This window comes from Diplotaxodon limnothrissa, linkage group LG14 (assembly GCF_057381915.1).
Source record: "Diplotaxodon limnothrissa isolate DT_005_m linkage group LG14, D_limnothrissa_male_GT1.1, whole genome shotgun sequence".
Lineage (NCBI taxonomy): Eukaryota > Metazoa > Chordata > Actinopteri > Cichliformes > Cichlidae > Diplotaxodon > Diplotaxodon limnothrissa.
In genome coordinates this window covers 22,373,242-22,392,945 of record NC_140609.1, presented here as the reverse complement: position 1 = coordinate 22,392,945, position 19,704 = coordinate 22,373,242, and the positions used below count along the sequence as shown (strand labels likewise).

General features: G+C 41.8%; 1 protein-coding gene across 1 annotated transcript in view; it reads left to right on the top strand.

Annotated features, from left to right (window-relative positions):
• The window catches only part of elna (elastin a), a 55,184-nt gene that overhangs the window by 13,753 nt on the left and 21,727 nt on the right, over positions 1-19,704 (top strand). Inside the window, exons 3-15 of the mRNA XM_085370120.1 lie at positions 1,327-1,374; positions 2,425-2,505; positions 2,712-2,738; positions 13,836-13,886; positions 13,969-14,019; positions 15,961-16,020; positions 16,318-16,386; positions 18,158-18,205; positions 18,325-18,387; positions 18,697-18,726; positions 18,844-18,918; positions 19,435-19,476; positions 19,572-19,655. Coding sequence (XP_085226246.1) covers positions 1,327-1,374; positions 2,425-2,505; positions 2,712-2,738; positions 13,836-13,886; positions 13,969-14,019; positions 15,961-16,020; positions 16,318-16,386; positions 18,158-18,205; positions 18,325-18,387; positions 18,697-18,726; positions 18,844-18,918; positions 19,435-19,476; positions 19,572-19,655 — 729 coding nt within the window. The remainder of the gene's footprint in view (positions 1-1,326; positions 1,375-2,424; positions 2,506-2,711; positions 2,739-13,835; positions 13,887-13,968; positions 14,020-15,960; positions 16,021-16,317; positions 16,387-18,157; positions 18,206-18,324; positions 18,388-18,696; positions 18,727-18,843; positions 18,919-19,434; positions 19,477-19,571; positions 19,656-19,704) is intronic.

Here is a 19,704-nt window from a genome sequence, read left to right as displayed (position 1 = left end):
CTGAAACCTAAGGGGTCTGTTTCTGTCAAAAGCATAAACTGGAAAGTCTGAAACTGAGTAAATATTTAACCCAAAAAGTCTTTCAAGGGTGAAAATGTGCATGTTTGTGACATGTAATCATCCTTTTCTCTTGTTGTATGTACTCAAAAATATACACTCATATGAAAAAGAAAGTTTTCACATGACTTCATGCAGTCCTGTCAAAGCACACTCTTACTGCCTCCAGAAGAATTAATAAGGTAAGGAGGAGCCAGGTGCTGCTAATCAAATGCGTATAATTAATCATGAGGAAGTGTGACCATTTCCAAAGGTTGCCTGAAGAAAGCGTCTTTTCTCTAAAATAAACATGACAGCATGGCTTAGGCTTGCAAAGCTGCATTTGAACAAACCACAAGATTTCAGGAACAATTTCCTTCGAGCCAAAGTAGAAATGCTTGGCCCTAACGCACAGCAGTGTCTGCTGAAAACCAAACACAGCATATCAAACACATCATACCACCGTGGTGCAGGGGGGATGATTTCGGTTTATTTTGTAGCCACAGGACTTGGGCACCTTGAAGTCACAGAGTCGACCCTGAACTCCTCTGTCTCAAAGTATTCTAGAGTCAGATGTGGGGCCATCTGTCAAACAGTTAAAGCTTAGCTCAAACTGGGTCATGCAACAGGACAGTGATCCCAAAAAATTTACAACAGAATGGTTGAAGCAGAAAAAAATTAAGGTGCTGCAATGACCCAGTCAAAATCCAGACCTCAACCTGACTGAAATGCTGTGGTGGAACCTTAATAGAGCCACGCATAAACAAATGCCTGCAAACCTCAGTGAACTGAAGCAACCTTGTACAGGAGAGTGAGCCAAAATTCCTCTGCAACGATGTGAGGGGCTGATAAAGTCACACTGAAAATGATTACTTCAAGTTATTGCTGTTAAAGTTGGGTCTATAAGCTATCGAATCATGGGGCATACTCGATTTTTCACCAGACTGCACGGAGTCCTGTGCAAAACTTGACTGCATACAATCAATGTATAAGCACATGCATTCAGTGATTTATAACATATACCTTAATGTATGCATGTGCAGCATTGTCATTTCTGGAAAAGGAACACAGATTTTGAGCCTCACAAGCGGACTTATGTGACCGTGCTTCATCATGATATAAAAACTTATATGCAAGTATGTAGTAACCCTCAGAAGATGCCACAAGACACTCCTGGTGTCCTGAGAGAACTTATGACACAAGTCAGCTGGCATGATGATAAACTGTGATTTACCTTACTACATGTAGGCAAACCATAAATCAATAGTTGTATGACTGTTATTTTACTAGGGGCTGCTGGAGGGTTCCCTGCGGGCTATAAACCAGCTAAAGCTGCAGGTGAGTAGAAGAGATTTTTTGATTTATGACTTTTCCCCCCCAAAAAATAAAAATAACTTCTCAAGAATTGCATCTGGTTTATCATGAACCGGAGCATTCATGTCTCTGTCTGTGATGTGGACAAATTAAACAAAATTATATCATAAAAGTCTTCTTCAAATATGTATATTGGAAGAATTGTTTTTTAGCCTCATGGAGCTGTGCATGGATCAAGGCGATTTTATGATGAATTCAACTTGGTTTAACTCATTGTCTTCCAGCTACTGATTAATATTTATACATTTTTAATAAGCTTCAGCATCATCTAGGCCGCTCTTTGAAGAGAGTCTTTCATTCGGCTCAGCCTAAATCAGCGATATTTTCCATGTAAGTTTCTATAAATCGAGAAAGTAGTGTCATTGCAGGCACAGGTATTCAGTCTGATGATTATCATTTCACACATCAGCAGCAGATACTCACACACACAATTTTAGCAGCAGCTTTACACACCCTGTGTAGTGCCCTGGCAGGGCTTCAGCTCCCATTTGCTGAACAAGTTTGACCTTGTGCACCTTTTTCATTTTTTTGCTATATTTTATGCTAATGCTATTTGAGGGCTATGCGCACGTTAAGTTTACAACATTAAGCATGCAACAGTGTAACATTAGTTCCATAAGAAACAGACTGCAGTCCTTGAGACAAATTTCCCTGTCAACGCTCGGATTTGGTTCGGCCGGATCAAGGGGAAACAACTGGTGAGACTTCCTTATCACGCCACCACAAGCTAAGATTAATTAAATCCAAGGGATATTGCTGAGGGAGTAAAACAATGTGTTTGAGGGCTGACCGCTTTTAATAAGCCTGTTTGCTGGAAGGCATTATGAGTTTTCTCTTATATGGTCTTTAACAATGATTACCGTGATAATTAACAGCCATCTCCAAATAGTAACGATGAAGACAAAATGACGACATGACACGAGATCGTTACAGAAACAAACACAGCAGTGCGACCGTGATCAGCCTATCATTAATGTTGTCATCACTTTTGTCATCATCTGCTGTTTCTGTCAGGAGGTTATGCAGGAGGAGGTGGAGGCCGAGGCCTATTCGTGCCAGGGGCAGGTGGCCAGGTCATTGCAGGATTGCCAGCAGGTATGAAGCAACTGCGCTTAATTGATTTAGCTGTCGACCAGCAATGCACCTCCCTTTAGGAGCCGCTGTCATTACACATAATCAGGCAAAGCATTTCGGCATCTTAAGTCATAGCTGTCCGTTTGTGTTAAAACAGTTTAACAAATTATGTCACAATCAGATAATCACACAGTCCTCGCATATTATGTTTGCTTTGACTTCAACAGGACAAGGTGGAAAAGCCCCTAAACCAGGTAAGCTGGAACATTTTTTTAGTGTTATTGTGGTTTTTATTCTATCGTTTTACTGATATTAAAACAGACTCTGATTTTTACATGGAGTTAACACTAATCTACACTTTCACAAAATATTTTGAACCCACTATTTTTGCTCTGTTTCCACATGATGCAGTATTGCAATAACAAGGAGATTTTACACCATGTTGGACGGTCTTGAAAGGAAGGAACTCTAGTCACTCTATGGTCTGCATTACCTTTACCCACCCAGTCCTTAAAGAGACAGTCTATTGATCGGGTGTCAGCAGGTTGTCCTTATCAGCCCTGGGGTTTTTTGTGGTGGTGGGGTTGGCATCTCTCTGGGGAATCCTGACTGGGTGGGATCATACATACAGATTTCTCTACCTCTGCTGCATGAAAAGGATTAAGGAGTGATGATTGGCAGAGTGCAAACAGCTATCAACGCCTGCCAAGCAGTGGTGCCAGAGCACTGATTAATGTTATTGTAAAGCTGGACCCTCACAATATCTGGAAACCTCCGTGTTGAAATTTACCACAGCCCTTCTCTCCGATACTGTACAATAAATATTTTCCTTTGCTGTATTTTAGTCTGCACCGCATTGGTGCTCTAGTAAATTTAGCCATCATTTAATTTCCCCCAAGCACCGCTGATACAATCGCAGCCTACCTCTCTGTGTTTAGAAAGATAAGGGACCAAGCAATGGTTCTATAGTCCTGATAACACATGGAGCGGGGTCCCTCTGGAGTGCCACACCCTCACCCTCCAACCAGAGAAGCTGGAAAGCACTTTTGTGAAAATGACCTAATATCCAGCATTTGGTGGAAGTTGACTTTGGCCGGGCGCAGCAGAGCATTACTGGAGAAATATTGCGCTTTTGTGTGCATTTAAGACCCCTCTCTTCCTCACCGTGTACACGGCAGGAATTAAATTGGTGAGAAAAAGGGAAGTGAGAAATGTTTTAAAAAGCTCCTTTCGTGTTTGTTTTAGATCAGTGCTCCGCTCTGAATCCATACTAATCTTTGTTGTATGGAAAATACTCACAGTGCATTACTGGGGTTTAGCTAAGACGCTTTTTTTAAATGGAAAAGAAGACTTAAAGTCTCAGGGGAGCAGTAATATGTTCCGCTTCATGGCTGTTCACAAAGCTTTGAATGTTGGTTTCCATCAGAGCTGCTTTCCTTTCCATCAGAGGAATATTGCCTGAAGCCTTACAAGCATGAAGCCTCCATTAATACACAAATGTATATCTACAGTTCACCTGTAAGTAAGACTCACACAGCGGCAGGTAGAATCCATCCCATTGGTCAGTGTCTGCAGGCTTGTGCTGCAGAGAGAACATGCAACTATCACGTGAAAATTCACTGACATGTTTTTAGTTTTTCATTAATCTTCAATATTAAGAGCAGGATTGTCTTTCTAAGGACACACAAATGCAAACACTGGTCAGCTAATCTCAGATGCATGCTCACATAACAAGAGCTGCCATTCATTCTTCTGATGAAGTCAAGCAGTGATATTGCATTCCTCAGATATGCACCTTGCCTTTGCAGTAATGGAGAACAGCAGCTGGCTATGTGAGTAGCGTGACTGCAGTGAATTGCAGCGTAACTCATGCAAGACCTTGTAAATGTTACACTAATTGTGAAGTCTGTCAGCATCCAGCTCTGACAATACAATGAAAGGTGGAAGGAGGAACTTTCTCCTTATGAACAGCTGTTGGAGCCCTTTTCTTGTGCTGCCTCAAGCGAAGGTGGAATCAATACTCATAGCGTTATTGCTGAAACTTGGCTCTCGCCAACCAGCCTCTTGTCACTTTCAGGCAACGTGAACGCAGTTAATGAGAAACATAGAGGTTACTGTTTTTGCTGTTGGTGTAATTTCTTTGTACGATTACAATGGTCTGTTTTAGCTTGAGAAAAGATGTGTCTGTGTGGGAGAGCTGCAATGTGTTTACACTCAGCCTACCAGTGGACTCTCCAAGATTAATAAACACTGAAGATCATAGACAACATGTTGTCTGTCTTCATTTTCTAACGCTGTCAGAAGCTGACAAAAGCGAGCCTCGGCCTTTGAGCAATGAAAACGTATATGAGCCATTGGGATCTGTAAGCAATTTAACAGACTATAGATCTCATACAGCAGATGGATGAAATACTGCTCGTGTATAGCTTGTCTGTCGAAAGCATCAGTGGCAGTCGGGCTTTTATTAGTTTCTAGGCTCATAATGTTATAAAATAGGTATGTGTGAGCAAATAGCAACGACTAAAGGAAAAAACTAATGGCTGGCTGGCAGCAAGTCGCAAATCTGAAGAAATTAACATCTCAGGAGAAGACAAGTAGGCATCAGGTGTCACTTCTCTGTAAGAAAGTCCGACACTAGCTTTTAGGAAAGCTGTCGCTGAACAGTCTCTGTGCTATTCAGGACAGCTGAGTACACTGAGTTTCTGAGTAAGCTCTGCCAACTGCCATCCAACCACAAAGAAAGACGGAAATTGATATTGTGAGCCTGGTAATGTAAGCCCACTGCTCGGCTTAACCTTGTGATGCAACTGCAGTGTAGTACAACTCAGCATTACAACATGAAGTCTCCAAAAAGTCTTTGCGAAGGCGCAGCGGGATTTGTTGCAGAGCCGTTTATGAATAGATAAGCGTACTGGAAAAAACTGGCAGCTGAGTGTAAAGAGTCTCGCCTTTTCTGTGGCTCTTCCACTGAAACATGATGATGAAAAGTATTGGAAAATGTAGTCAAAAATCCTCCTCGGAAAATTTGAGATACATGTAACATTTTGGTCCACACAGAAACATGTCTCTGAGTTGTTTTGGCAGTCATATGGACCTGCGTGGCAGCAGGCCAGCAGAGAGTTGTGGCTGCTGATTGCAGAAAATACATGCAGGTGGTGGGCTTGAGTGTTCGCAGCACTTTAGACTGTTTGTGAAAATCTGAAATAAATGAAGATATTCACTTTAATACCATCACTGGGGGAAAAAAAGCCCCTGTAATTCGTAAGAAAACAGTTATTTCAACACACGCACTTCTTTTTTTTTTCACCTAAAAACTCAGAATTTCTTTTTTCAGTTAATCTTTCTAGGATTTAAAAAGCAGAAGTACACCTGCTTTTCTTTTCCTGCTCATCTTCTGGTTCATATCGCGGCCATTGTTTGAAGACGCACCAAGTGAACTTGTCTTCTTCAAAAGCAGGAAAGGCAGAGAAATTGAAGCGTGCAGTGGACACGGGGAGGACAGACGAGAGACAGGCTAAAGCAAGGAGAACGGAAAGGACCGATAACTCATGCGGACATGCCGTATATATGTCATACGCGTACACCACCTCTCACTGCCGCGCAGAGAATTATATGCGCATTCATTCGCATTGCACACATACCGAGAGAGCTCTGTGAGAGAAAGGAGACTGATAGATTGAGGTGAGGATTAAAGTGTTTAGCCAAAAGAAGATGAGCTCTGAGGATGTTTAGTCTCCTGGAGCACATGTGGCTTTCATTACCGCAGCTCAGACCTGTCCTCTGAGCTGTCAGAGACTGGAAGCATCTGCATGTGAATATGCATGACTATGATTGTATGTAAATATGTTTATCATCTTCATATGTGCGCAATTACGAGAGCGACCGCATGTGTGCGCGCCGACACAAACACACACAAATAGCGAATATGTATTCTGACATCGGTTTGGAGGCATTCGGCATCCCTTTCAGCACATAATAGACACACTTGTTTATGCAGGAAAAATGTGAATTATGGACTTTTCTCTATTCTTACTCAACTATCTTTCCTCTTAGTCCATTTAATCTGCCCTCCACCGGCTCTCTGCGTCAAGCGTTCAAGATCTTGGAAAATAAACTGTCTGCAACGGAAACTTTCTGATATCACCCCCACACTGGACTCAGCCCACCCAATATGCACACAGCCAACACGGCTTATTTGTTCGCATTGCAAATGCCTGTTGTCTCCCAGACAATTTTTCTTGGATTACGTCACCAATTGTTGATGTCCTCCCGAATTCATCTCAAGAATTACATTTATATTGGATTAAAGCTTGATAAGAAGCTCTTTATTAATTTTCATTGGTGCCTAATCAGTCAGGCGTTCCACACATCACTGTTTCTAACTGTGGTATTTCCCCACATGCAATTATAAAGTACTTTCTCTCTGCTTTAGTAATATCTCCTCAGGCCCTCACTGGCCAGTTTTGTATTTTGTTTGCACGGTTATTTTCCTGGGAACGTTACTACCGATGCATCTTGTCCGTCTCCGCTTTGTTGGTTGAGCAACTGTCCCATGACGATACTTCTCACAACCTCTTCTGACGCTCCCTTTGCCAGCAGGTCGGCAACATGCAACTGTACTTGTCCATCTGGCTGCACAGCCAAAGCGTTATTTATGTAGTGATAGAGAAATTTCTTTCTGTTGTTTTAGTAAGAGCTTATGAAGACAGGGTGAAGTCTGTGAGAGCCGAGGGCCTGTTTAGTAGATTTGTTTAAGAGTAAGCATTTACAGCGCTGTTGCTGTGAGTTGGGTTTGAAGAATTTAAAGGGCCATTAAGAGGAGATTATTTGTTTGGAAAGTTTACTGTATGCATTCCAGTCTTGGTGGGTATAAAGGATCATGCATCACACGGCATCATCAAAAGAGTGGTGGGTGATTGATACATACACAGCTCACGTCTATGCTCAGGTCTGATGCAGGGCCTTAAAAATGTTGTGACTCCACATGTGTCATTTTAAAAAAAGTCACTGCAAAAGTGTTCTGGTGCTGATGTCTTGTCCTCCCAGTGCAGGTTTGCTCATTCATTAAAGTGCTCCTAATTTCAAATAATGGGAGTCGCAGAAATTATCTCACCCCTGTGAAATGTCACTCTTGGATTTCTCAATCAGGCCCAGTGCCGGGCTTGAGTAACCTGGGATGATAAATGGGTTCTGAATGACTTCAGCTTTGGCCCTTGAGGCTTCGTAGGTATCCTAACGCATTAGTTCATGCAGCAATGCCTCTGCATATTTGTAACGTGCTATTTAGTAAACAGCTTTCCCACCGTCAGTGACAGTTTATCTTCCTTTGCTTGCTTTCCTTTGTAGAGTATCCCATACAGTTTGTCATAATGAAATGCCTCTCGTGGCTGAGCGGTGATAGCAGCCTTTTTCATAACGACAGAGGAACTTGGAAAATGCTTTTAAGGCTGACTCGAGGAATCCATCGTCAATGTTTTAATTTGCATGTTATGAGCCGAGCCGACCTGTTGAGCACTAGCCTCCCCTCTCGGCCCTCTGTTGTCAGAAAAGCATTCAGTGGAATGGCAGTTAGATGCATATGTGGACCATCTGGGAGAGGAAACGCACTTGGCCAACTTTACATACCATGGCCACAGGCTGCATTTGTTGACTGATTTTCTTACACCATGCATAATTTGCACAATTGAACCTCCCTGCACATGGAACCCACTGATCACAAATGAGCTTTTTTTTTCCCCCCCTAAAACTTCATCCTCTCCGAGCACATGTACTCCGTGCTTTGCTGCTCGATCTAATGCCTGTGGTTTGTTTCTGCCTTGTCTGCATGTCTTTACAGTACATTCTGGGAGTGTGTGTGTGTGTGCCAAGCTACAAAATGAGCAATGGTATGAGCTCTGAGTTAGAGATACTCTTCAGACACATTCAGGGGCTTAGTGTTGGCAGAGCAACTGTGACATTCCTTTAGAAGTGGATAAAAAGGAGAAGAGCAGAGCCTCTCCACTCACACACAAACAAGGAAGCAGGAGACATGTCAGGTCAACTTGAAAGCCTATAGCATAGCGTGTTCTGCTCTATATGACTCTAGTATAAACAATTACATCAGAGGCTCAGTGGATATTGTGTAATGCGTGGAGTCGAAAATTAACATGGTGTAAATTAAGACATGGGAATAATGGTCTTTTGGACAGATGTGCTTGAAATAATGCGTGTTTGCAGAGGTGAGAGGCTTGAAAAGACTCGTGCTGGTGGGTTCAGACTGCCGCAGACGTCAGTGGGCATGGCAGCCTGGTTTGGCACAGCGATGCTGCTTTAAATCCAAAGAAAGTGTAATGGTGACTTTTACAGTTGCCCTTAATTTGAAGCCGTTCGCAAGAGTTGCTCAGCGCCCAAGTGTGTGGGTTTGTGAGGCTCTCCAAAGATACCCAAAGTTTTTCTTGCACTGTAGGTGCCCACCGCCAAATATCCCCTTTTAATTTTTTAGTATGATGCAAAGCTCCCTTATAAAAGTGAATAATTGCCACTCGTACCAACTTACTGACACGTAACACTGATCTCAACCTGGATGGTGTGAGAGTGTGCTTGCACACGGTAACAGCAAGCACAGATGTCAGAGAACAAGACAATAACAAGACCTTTTCCCTGTTTGTCTGTAGGATTTTTGACAGTTTTGCACTTGGGGTCATTTGGCAGAGAGGCAGGATCAGGCTTTGGGACCTCTCATTGATCGTGTCAATGACTCCATGGAAAAGGAAAAGCAAAAACAATATAAGGCTTCCCGCCAAAGTCGGCAAGCTCACATCAGCCAGCGAGGGAAAGACTTTGTGTGTAGCGGTGTGACTGTGTGAATACTTAATTAGTCCAACATGTGACTCGTCCTGCCTCTCACAGCACCGCATGTCCGTGACTGACAGCACAACCAAATCTTGAGGTGACCAAGAGCAGGGGAGGTCAAAATTGAGGGAGGGGGGAAGAAGAGGAAGCAAAGGGGGAGCTTCAGTGTGTCCACATGTCTCACGCGATCTGGAATCACCATCGCACGTCACGTGACTCTTGCTTCCATTCAGCTTGTCCTGCGTCACCTTGTAAGAATGCAACTTATCCACCAACTTGGAAGCAAAACTGTGTGATAATTTGATACTGATAAAAATCTGCTGTCATGACAGTGAAGGACAAAATGATGGGCTTAACTTTCAAAGTGAAAATTTATATGGGACCACAGCTGAACAGCAGAATCTGCCTGTCAGTCACAGTAAAGCACTGAGTCCCCTGGGCTCTTGAAGAGGAAGTTTATCTTCATAAAGATTTTCCATCACATTACAGAAAATTACAGCATTTGTATTATGCTGTAGCACGTCTTTGTGCTTCTTGCAGCTACTCTACTCTTCACATGTTTGTTTGATTAGCCATTTTTTGCATACCAGCACTGGCTTCCAAGTCAGATAACAGTATTAAAGATGTGTATGAGTTACAGTACAATAACCTCCCCTTGTGAATTAACCACTTGTTCTTATGAAGCTTCCCTAATTAAATATGACCTGAAACCAAGAATACAATGAGAAACAAGTCCCAAAAATTTCCTGGACATTCCAGTGCTCCAGCTCCGAAGTCTGCTCTCCTCGCGTCTGCCGTCAGTTACAGTGGATCTCTGCCATGGAATTCTTTGCTCTCTTAAATTAAACCCTTCACCAGACCCAGCTGGTTCACAAAGCAGAGAGCGAGAGAGAATGAGAGGGGAGAAAGGGGGAGGAAAATGGAGGGGATGGAAAGGAGCGAGCAAATATTTCTCTCGCTTCTCATGTTTGGCTTTCTCCATTTGCTGCTATTAACACCTCATGTCTGGTCTGCACAAGCCCTTAGACACCAACTGGAGAGGAAAGAGTGAGAGGAAAGAGACAAGGATGGTTAAACCGACAGAGGAACGGTAACAGAAAAAGACTGTGCGCCGAAAATATTGTTTTGATTAATGTCTCTTGTATTCCTCTGGTCCCGAAACAGAGAATTACCTTACCTAACCCCAACGGAGAATGAGCAAGACGTTTCAGTGCAGAGATTGAAACCAGATATTTTTGTTCACACTGGCTCACATCCATCACTTGTTCTGGACTTGTGTTTGAGAACATGACTGGTGACTGAAAGTACTAGCCACACTGTCTGGCCAGTTTTAATCCAGCGTAAGTCTTCGGTTTAAATAGCTATCTGCAGGAGGCATGGCTGCCTGTCCTTCGTCACGTTTTCATTCCATTGAAAAACAAGATTCCCTCTTCTTTGCCGGAGAAGCTTTAAACTCATGTACCCACAGTGAAATCATTTTTAAACAAGCGACGGCAAATTAATCACCCACCATTGCTAGGCAATGCTCAATTATTCATAACCGCAGCACAGCAGATTTCACCTCAACAACCTGTTTGTGCACTTGCCACTTCACAGCTCAGAGCCAGGGGTCTTTTCTCAATGGAAACTGGCTGGCAAACAGTGTTTCTGTCACATTTCTTTTTTTCAAGGTATCTAAATGGAGGAAACTTTGATGCACTGCTGCGCCGCATCACTTACCTTCCAGTTTACTTGGCCCCCAGTCCTCCCTCCTGTGTTGTATTGGGTTTCTGTGCCGTTTAGAGCACAGGCCTTCTTTGGGTTCTTTTGTCTAAGGTCCAAATGCAATTGGGGTTTCAAGTAGTCTCTCGAGCTTTTTATTACGACTCGAGAGTCACTGAGAAAATTCAGAGCTGTATTAATGTACAGAAGTCCTTCAGCTTGACAGTAATCAGCCAAATATTTGGAGCGGCACCAAAGAAAAATGATGATTTGATATCAGGGTAACGGTGCAGGCTTTCCAAGTGTGCAGACCATGACAGCAAACAGCAATGGTGTGGACTCCCGCTAATGCGTGAGCTAAGTCGGGTCTATTTGTGTGAGCTGACGTGCTGTAATAGTAGTAGTCCAACAAAAGCCTGCTTGTTTGGACTCACAAGATGGTGTAAATATAGCTAAACAGAGGGCTTTTGTACAAAACTCAACCCTCCATCTCCCAAAGACACAATCAGTGGATGAATGCCAAACTGCCAAAAGTCCAGATTTTGTTAGCGTGTCCTCTCTCTTTGAGCTCAAACATACACAACCTCCAGGGTAGCTTTTTTAAAACTGTAAAGCATTGTATTTTCCTACGCTCCAGTGATGTCAGAATTACAGAAAACGAAGCGTTTCTTCTTTTCTTTCTTCTCTAAACTTTGCCTCTGCCCAAGGCCTGCACTCATACCCTCTCGCTCACACACACACACACACACACACACACACACACACACACACACACACACACACACACACACACACACACACACACACACACACACACACACACACACAGAAGTATTCTGTGTGTCTGGATTGTGTCTCATGATCTCAATCAGACAGTTGAGCTCAACCTGGCAGATGCTGGACAACCTTTAAAACCGCTGCCAGGTTGGGCTGTGCATGTGCGAGCACAGGTGGGCCAGATGATGGATGAATAAGCTAAAAACCTCCAGGGTCCTACCTGTCTTCACTCTTTTCAAGTCTTTGGTCCCCACTAACATGCGAAAGCCTCCTCTTGCTGTAATCTCACACCTACAAACATGCCTCAGATTGGCCAGTGAGACAGTCCAGTGCTCTTAGTGTAAAGGAACACATCAAACCAGACCTTTAACGCTTCCATTTTTATGCCAGTTCTTTAACATTTCTGGTGTGCATTGCTTACTGATAAGCTCGAGACAAATAATTCCTCGTGTCAGCCGAAGACACATTGGGAAAAGGAAAGCCCAGGATCAGAGAGATTTATATAAGAATTGATTACTTCAAGGTGTGGCTGGGGATGGTTGAGCAATCGAGGGGAATCAAGCTGAAAGCGTTGAAGGAGATGAATTATCACAAGGACGCTCAGCTTAGCCTTTGGACTCATATTGCATGCTAAGTCTAGTTGCCAAACCCTTTGCAAGGCCGATGCCCACATTTGTTTTGACTCAGTCATGAAACTTTACTCTCCATCTTCCCCTCTGTCTCTCGCTGCACATTTCCCACCCTTTGTCAGTATCATTACCTGCACCCCGCGGCTTGCTGGACCGACACCAGACCTCCCGCCCTCCACTCCGAATCTCGCCTTCTCTCCCCCCTCACTCAGCTCATTTCCTATGCTTACTCGTTCTCACCCCGAGATTATTTTTTGGCATACAAGCGTTGATGAAAATAAATTCCTTGGTCGACTAGCCCATTGGCAGCATCCAAATTTCTTCTGGTTTCGAAAACAGTCATTACTCCGACCTGTTTGTCTCTGATAAAAGAATTTGGTTAACTCACAGCTTCTTTTAATTCAACTCTGTGGAATACAGCTCTGACATTAATGTTCCTAACATGTTTTAAAACATCCATTCCCATATGTTAACGCCAAGTAATAGGCATTTATCACTTTGGCAGTTGTCTGGAGATACTTAAGTTCAACATAATGCATCTAGATGTGAATAAAATTACACCATCTTGAGGGGGTTTTTTTCTTCTTCTTCTTTCTGTTTAAATTATAGCATGTTTTGTATCTTAAGAAATCTAACATATAAAGTTAAGCAGGGATTTTATAATCTATTAAATTACCTTTTTTCCCAATGATTTAAAGCCACTAAATTCAAGCAATCTAAACCTTTGTCTGACTGTACTTTCCAGTGTTGAATTTTCTAAATATGCTTTCTTAAGAGTCAGAGCTAAGGCAAAGCAGAATCTGTTTTCTGGAGCTTTTTTAATACTAATCTAGTCTCTTATGATCAATAGGCAGGTGGCGAGCATTTTTTCTTTTGCTCTTTCCCCACGTTCTTCTCACATTGTTTGTTCCTGTCTGCTCGCAGGGATGTGGCTTTATTCATGTGTCAAGTGAAGCCAAAAAGATTAGTTTGGGTATTTAGGGGCTCAAAAAGTGCAGACTGCTCCATCCAGTGTTTAGAATTAAACATAACCAGATAGGGAACCAATTTTTTTTATGGTATTTCTCTCATGCGTTTTAGCCAGTTGGGGTCAGCTTTATCCCATGTACCCAAAGTAAAGTCCTTGGCTCTAAAAACATACACACAAGTGTTTTCAATCAGATTTAATTGGGCACACATGACATTATATCTTATGCCATGACATTTATTTTTTTTACTGTATGGTGCGCTGTACTCACAGGTCTTGGAAAATGTTTGAGTGATGGCTTATTTTTCTTTAGGAGTAACTACTGCTGGGTAAACCACATCTAACTCATTATAGCCACATTGAAAGAAAACTGTGTGCTTTTCTTTAATTTGTTATCATCTACACACTTCAGTCCGTTTGTGAACTGTCACTTTTTTATCATCCAGGATATGGAAATCTAGGAGGTGGCGGCCTGGGGCCTGGAGGCTATGGAGGAGGTGAGCTGAAACTAGAACAGCTATGTGTATGTTAAACACAGGGGCAAAAACTCACTAACCTTTAACCTCTTGTGTCGCTTAGGTGGCTATGGGGGCTACTATCCGGGAGCTGGATCAAAGGCTGCTAAAAGCGGTAAAATGCAGGGCAGAAAATGTCATCGGCGGCTAATAAAAGAGTGACGGCATCAGCGAACAATTTTTCCTTGATTTCTCATTAAGTGCAGTGGAAACTGGAGGTTCATCAGATATGATTATGGGATATTGGCTGTTGGAACGAGACACCGTTTATGTTTCAATTACTTGTTTTGATTACTGAAGCGATATTATGCTTCTTTTGAAATTCAGTCCTGATATCTGAGGTCTAAAAATGCCTCAGGACTTTAAGGTCTGAAGTAACTTCCAGGATTACAGTGAGACATTCCTGCAGAGGTGGAATGAGCTTGTCTGCCATGTGAAAGCTTGTTGTTAAACAGAAACATTGCCTCCCTCTTATGTTAAATCTGTTTTGGTTTGGATAATTGTAAACTGACATTACCGATGTCACTGTAATCTGTTAGGTTCTGTCCACTAAACAAAAAAACAACACGCATTCACAGATCAAATCAAATCAAATCAAATCACTTTTTATTGTCACATCACATGTGCAGGCACACTGGCACAGCACATGCGAGTGAAATTCTTGTGTGCGAGCCCCACAAGCAACAGAGATGTGCAAACACAACAACACAAACGAGCAAAATACAAGAATGGCCAACCTGAAACTAATAAATATATGTACAATATATAATAGTGTATGCATTTCTGGATGTGTATACTAAATATTTTCCTACGTGTGTGTGTGTGTGTGTGTGTGTGTGTGTGTGTGTGTGTGTGTGTGTGTGTGTGTGTGTGTGTGTGTGTGTGTATACACATTTTTACAAATTAAATAGTAAAAAAATAAAATAAAATAATAATAATAATAATAAAATATATAAAATATACAGAGTTGAATATGTGCAAAACAAGTGGCATTTATATACAGTGTGGAGTGCATGAGGCTCCTGCATGGATCTGAAGTGCATCTGAAGTTCTGGTTGTCCTGCTCACAGGTGCAGGAGGCAAACTCATGTTTTGGCCCGTTGACAGACTACTGTACAGACCAGACTGACACTGACTGAAGCGTTTTGAACTCTGAAAGATCTGCATGCTCAAATGTTAGGAGAAAGCCAAAGTGAATGTTTCACATTAATGGTAACTCGGCATGGAAACACAGTTTGGCAAACATGCGTACATTTTTAGCATGTACTTGCAAACCTTAGACAGTGTGAACCTCAGCAGAGCCTGGCCTGACCTGAAAGTCTGTGCTGTATTCAGACACATGATTTGCCTTAAATTAGTACAGCTGATTAAAAATGAAGTCAAGAGGGCTCAATCATGGCCAAGACTTGACTATGGCACAGAGCCTACCGTTAAGTATTGATTGGCAATGGCAAGAATCAGTCTGTATTGTTTTCATGACACTGAAAATAACAGGTCCTTCCTCTGAAAGAGCACAGATAAAACAAAACATTCCCTTGCCAGAGTTTGCCTCACCAGTTCCCCCAGAACGCATACTTACAGGCAGTGCGCAATGTCTGTCCAATAAAGTGTGTGGACTTTAAGATAAAAAAAAAATTAACCAAATAAACCATTGTGTTTTATCCAGCTGCCAAGCTCCCTTGAAAGTGAAGCTGACAGCTCATTTCCTGCAGGAGGGGTTAGCCAGCGAAATGAGGCATTTGATGAAGTGAGGAAAATGCCATGCATGCTGGCTGCCGTTTCTGATTAAAGCAAAAGTCAAAAGCCATGTTGCTTTTGGTCACGGGGGTGATGATAAACTGCAAGGCCCAGATTAGCTGCTCTCATTACCGCTGACCAGCAAGCGGACCTGCCACAAGCCACAAAGCGACTCATTGCTCATCTTTAGTGGCACAGGGCCCTCTAGTGGTGTTGGGATGTACAACTGTACAGTGGTACAAAGCATCTTATTGGTGTCAAAGACTAACACTGAACTGAACGTGACTTCAAATGTATGTTTATGTCTGCATATGAACAGGGGTTGGAGGAGGAGGAGGTCCTGGAGTCACTGGAACTGGACCTGGACTGCCTGGTGGAGGCAAGGCACACACCTAATATCATTTTCCACCTTTTCTAATTTTTTTTCATTTTATTTTAGCTCTGATTTCTCGAGTAAAATTGAAAGCCAGTCTTACTTTTGTTAGGTACTCACTAGAATAGATTGTATATAATACATTTTCTAATATATAATAGTAAGAAAGAAAGGAGTCATCTGTGTGAAGGGGCAGAAATCCCAGTTTGGCCAGGATGTGTGTGTTCTGGACACTGTGTCTTTTTCACACTCCTTTCTTTAAGCAAAATAATATTATGGCTTCTTTTCTTTATTTTTTTTCAGCACCTGTTATTCCTCAGACCGGCCTTCCTGGAGGTGGTGGCGCAGGAAAAAAAGCTGCCAAAGTGCCAGGTTTTGTAGACTCAACAATAAACTCAGAGTGAAGACAGACAGGATGCAGCCCACCAGGCAGTGCAGCCACATCAAAAATATTTACCAACAAAACATATAAATCTGCAAAAAAAACCCAGAAAAGCTTATATAGACAGTAGTGTGCAAAAGTCTTGCGTTACCACTCGTTTCTTTATATTTTGCTAATAAAATGTGAAACATGCGCAGTAATTTATTAAAACATGTCCAAACATACATGAAAATACAGGATATAGCGTAAAAACACAGAGATCTTGAAAGTCAGTTGTGGTATGTCCAGCTTTATACTTTGGCACAGCCTGAACTCTTAGTCAAAATTTCTTGTAATTTCTTGTAATTTAAAAGTAACCTTCAGAAATAGTTCTGAAGGACATTCAGAGCTCTCCTCTGGATGTTGGCTCGCTTTTGTTCCATTCTCTGTCAAGATGATTAATGTTAAATAATGTTGAGGTTTGGGCTCTGAGAAGCCAATCCATGACTGATAATACTTCATTATTTGTTTTTCTATTCACATATGCTTCTCCTGCCTTAGCAGTAATTTGGGGATCACTGTCATGAAGCCAAATGAAGCCATTCCCAGTCAGACATTTTCCAGATGGTATTGCACAGTGGATCAAAATCAGACTCTTCTGCTTTGATAATTTCATAAGGTTTAACAAGATTCCCAACCCCACTGGCTGAAAAGCAGTTCCAAACCTGTGTTCTCCTGACCTGAACCAAAAATGTCTTATTTTGAATTATTACTCCATATAAGACCAGCCCAGTTCTTGTGTAGTTTAGCATACGTCAGTCTTTTCTCAGTAAACATCATATCTCAAAAGACGTCACCAGACATGACTTCCAGTTGCTGTTCATCTGCTGTAGATAAAGTTTTAGGTCTGCTGGTTCTTTTTTTGTCTTCTTTGTCTTTGTCTTCCACTTGTCCAGTTTCCTCACTGTTTAAGGACACACTGCACACCATGCTGACACATGCCAAGTTTTCAGTTAGTAGCTCTTTGAGAATCACTTAGTTGCTGTAAAAATACAAGTTGTGTTGTCTTTAGAAATTTGATTTTACAAATTCAGCTAAAGAAATGGGAATGTATTGAGTGTTTCTGTGACGGGTGATAGTAACAAAGTCCCTAAAGATACATTTTAAAATTGATTGTTTGCTACACACTGCACTGATTCATTCATTGAATTAAGGACTTCTTTCTGCTTGGGCAGTTCATAGGTGATTAGGTGCTTTAAAAAACAAAAAACATTCCTCTGAAAACAGTCAGGTGCAAGACGTGAACTGAAAATGAAAGATGAAGAAGTATTCCCTGCTTTAAAAACATAACAAGAAAGTGCCTTAGAAGCAAAATATCGTATAAAGACCTGATGGGAGGCTCAAGACTTTTGCACAGTGTTGTACATAAAAGCAAAGGATTATACTGAGTCTTGTCAAATGTCGCCTTAGAAAACAGCAAATCAACATTCTTTCAAAAGAGAATTCCCCTGATAATATATTAAATGTAAAGGCATTTTTACATTGCTGAAATAAATTTCGATGAAGGTGAGCTATCAGTGTATACAGTATAATTCATTTAGTTATAGAGGTGAATTCAATTTGTATCAACCAGGCAAAGGCTCAATGTGTAAGCATTTTCCGCTTCCCATTTGGCTTATTTTTCTTTTTGTGGTTTTCGGACATCTAAATGTTCACCGTCAACACTGCTGTTGATCCCTCACATATATTTAAACATGGGTGTCTTCTCATTGGCTGTGGCAGGTGTGGGTGTACCTGGCCTTTATCAAGGTGGACTGGTGCCTGGACAAGGTTTGACTCTTTCATATATTAATCTGGGGAACTTTTACTCCTTTGTTAGTTTCACCATGCAGACTGTCAGTCATTTAAAGACAACTGCAGGAATGTCTGGTTTCTTCTGTCATCTTCAGGGTTTGGTGGACGTGGAGTTCTGCCTGGAGTGCCCACTGGGTCTCAACTCAATCCCAAATCAAGTAAGTTCAAGTTTTTACTGATGGGTGTCAGCTGATTTATTTTCAGTTTTATTTCATTGCCAGTGAATCCCAAAAATGGTAAATACCAGCTCTAAAAAGGCTTACACTACTGACAATCCTTCACAGACAATATTTGTAGAGTTCCCAGTGTAAGACATACTAAACAAATGTACATGAATAAGTAAAAGTGCTGGTGTGGGTCCAGAGAGTAATGCCGTAGCACTGTGATGCATGGTTCCAGTGTGCTTTGCTTCGTCACTGCAAAAATCTTCATGTGTCTCACTGGAATATCTCATTTTTCTTATGTAGTTGCAGGAGGAGTAGGAGGAGGACAGCAAGGTAACTTTATCAATGATTGTTTGTTATTGTACAAGTAAATATTTCTGGGGGGGGGGGGGGTTATCCACTCTGTCTGCTATTATCTAACCCAGATTTAAATGTTTTTCTTCTTCACAGGTGTCCGTGGGTATGGGGGACCAATGCAGCCAGGAGTGTTCCATGGATACCCCCTCAAATCACCCAAAGTGCAAGGTGTGACATGAAATTATTCAGTGTTTGCATTAATTCTTCTACAGGCATGTGGCATAATATATAATTTTGTGGTTTAATCCCTGCTAATGTTAAATAACTTTAACATCAGCAGGATTATTATTATCATTTTGCAGACTACAGTCTTACTTATCTTATACTTAACTGTACTCTAAGATTTTTCTGTGGCAGGTTTAGCACTGTGTTATTCTAATGAGAGAAGAGTGTATTTGGGGTCTCAGACACATTGCTTTTGTTTTGTTCGTCTTTCTGAAACCGAACCTTTGTGTTCAGGAGCTCAAAAAAGTTGTTTCTGTTCATCTGGACGTAGCGTTTTCAGTTTGAGAAAGGCACTGGATGAGTGAAGAAACATTTCTCCCACTGAAAACACTACGATCAGGAGAAACAGAATCAACCTTTTGTGTTGATTGTGTTCACCTGAACGTAGCGTTTGCATATGATGATGTGTGCACATATAAAATAATTCCAGCCTCTGTTTTTCACTCTCTCTCTCTTTAGGTGCCTATGGAGCAAAAACTGCAGGTGGAAAACTTACATATGGTAAAAATAAGTTTATTCTTTGAAGTTAACATCTTTGAAGTTTGGTTTCAGTGGAAATTCACCATTTAGTGATCGGCGTTGTATCCATGCATCAGGTTATGGCGGCTTTAATGTTGCACCTGGACTGCCAGGAGTGCAAGGTGGCCCTGGGTCGAAGCCAGGATATCCTGTTGGAACTGGTATAAGTTTTCACAATTTGTTTCCCTACGAGATGTGGAGTAGAGATAT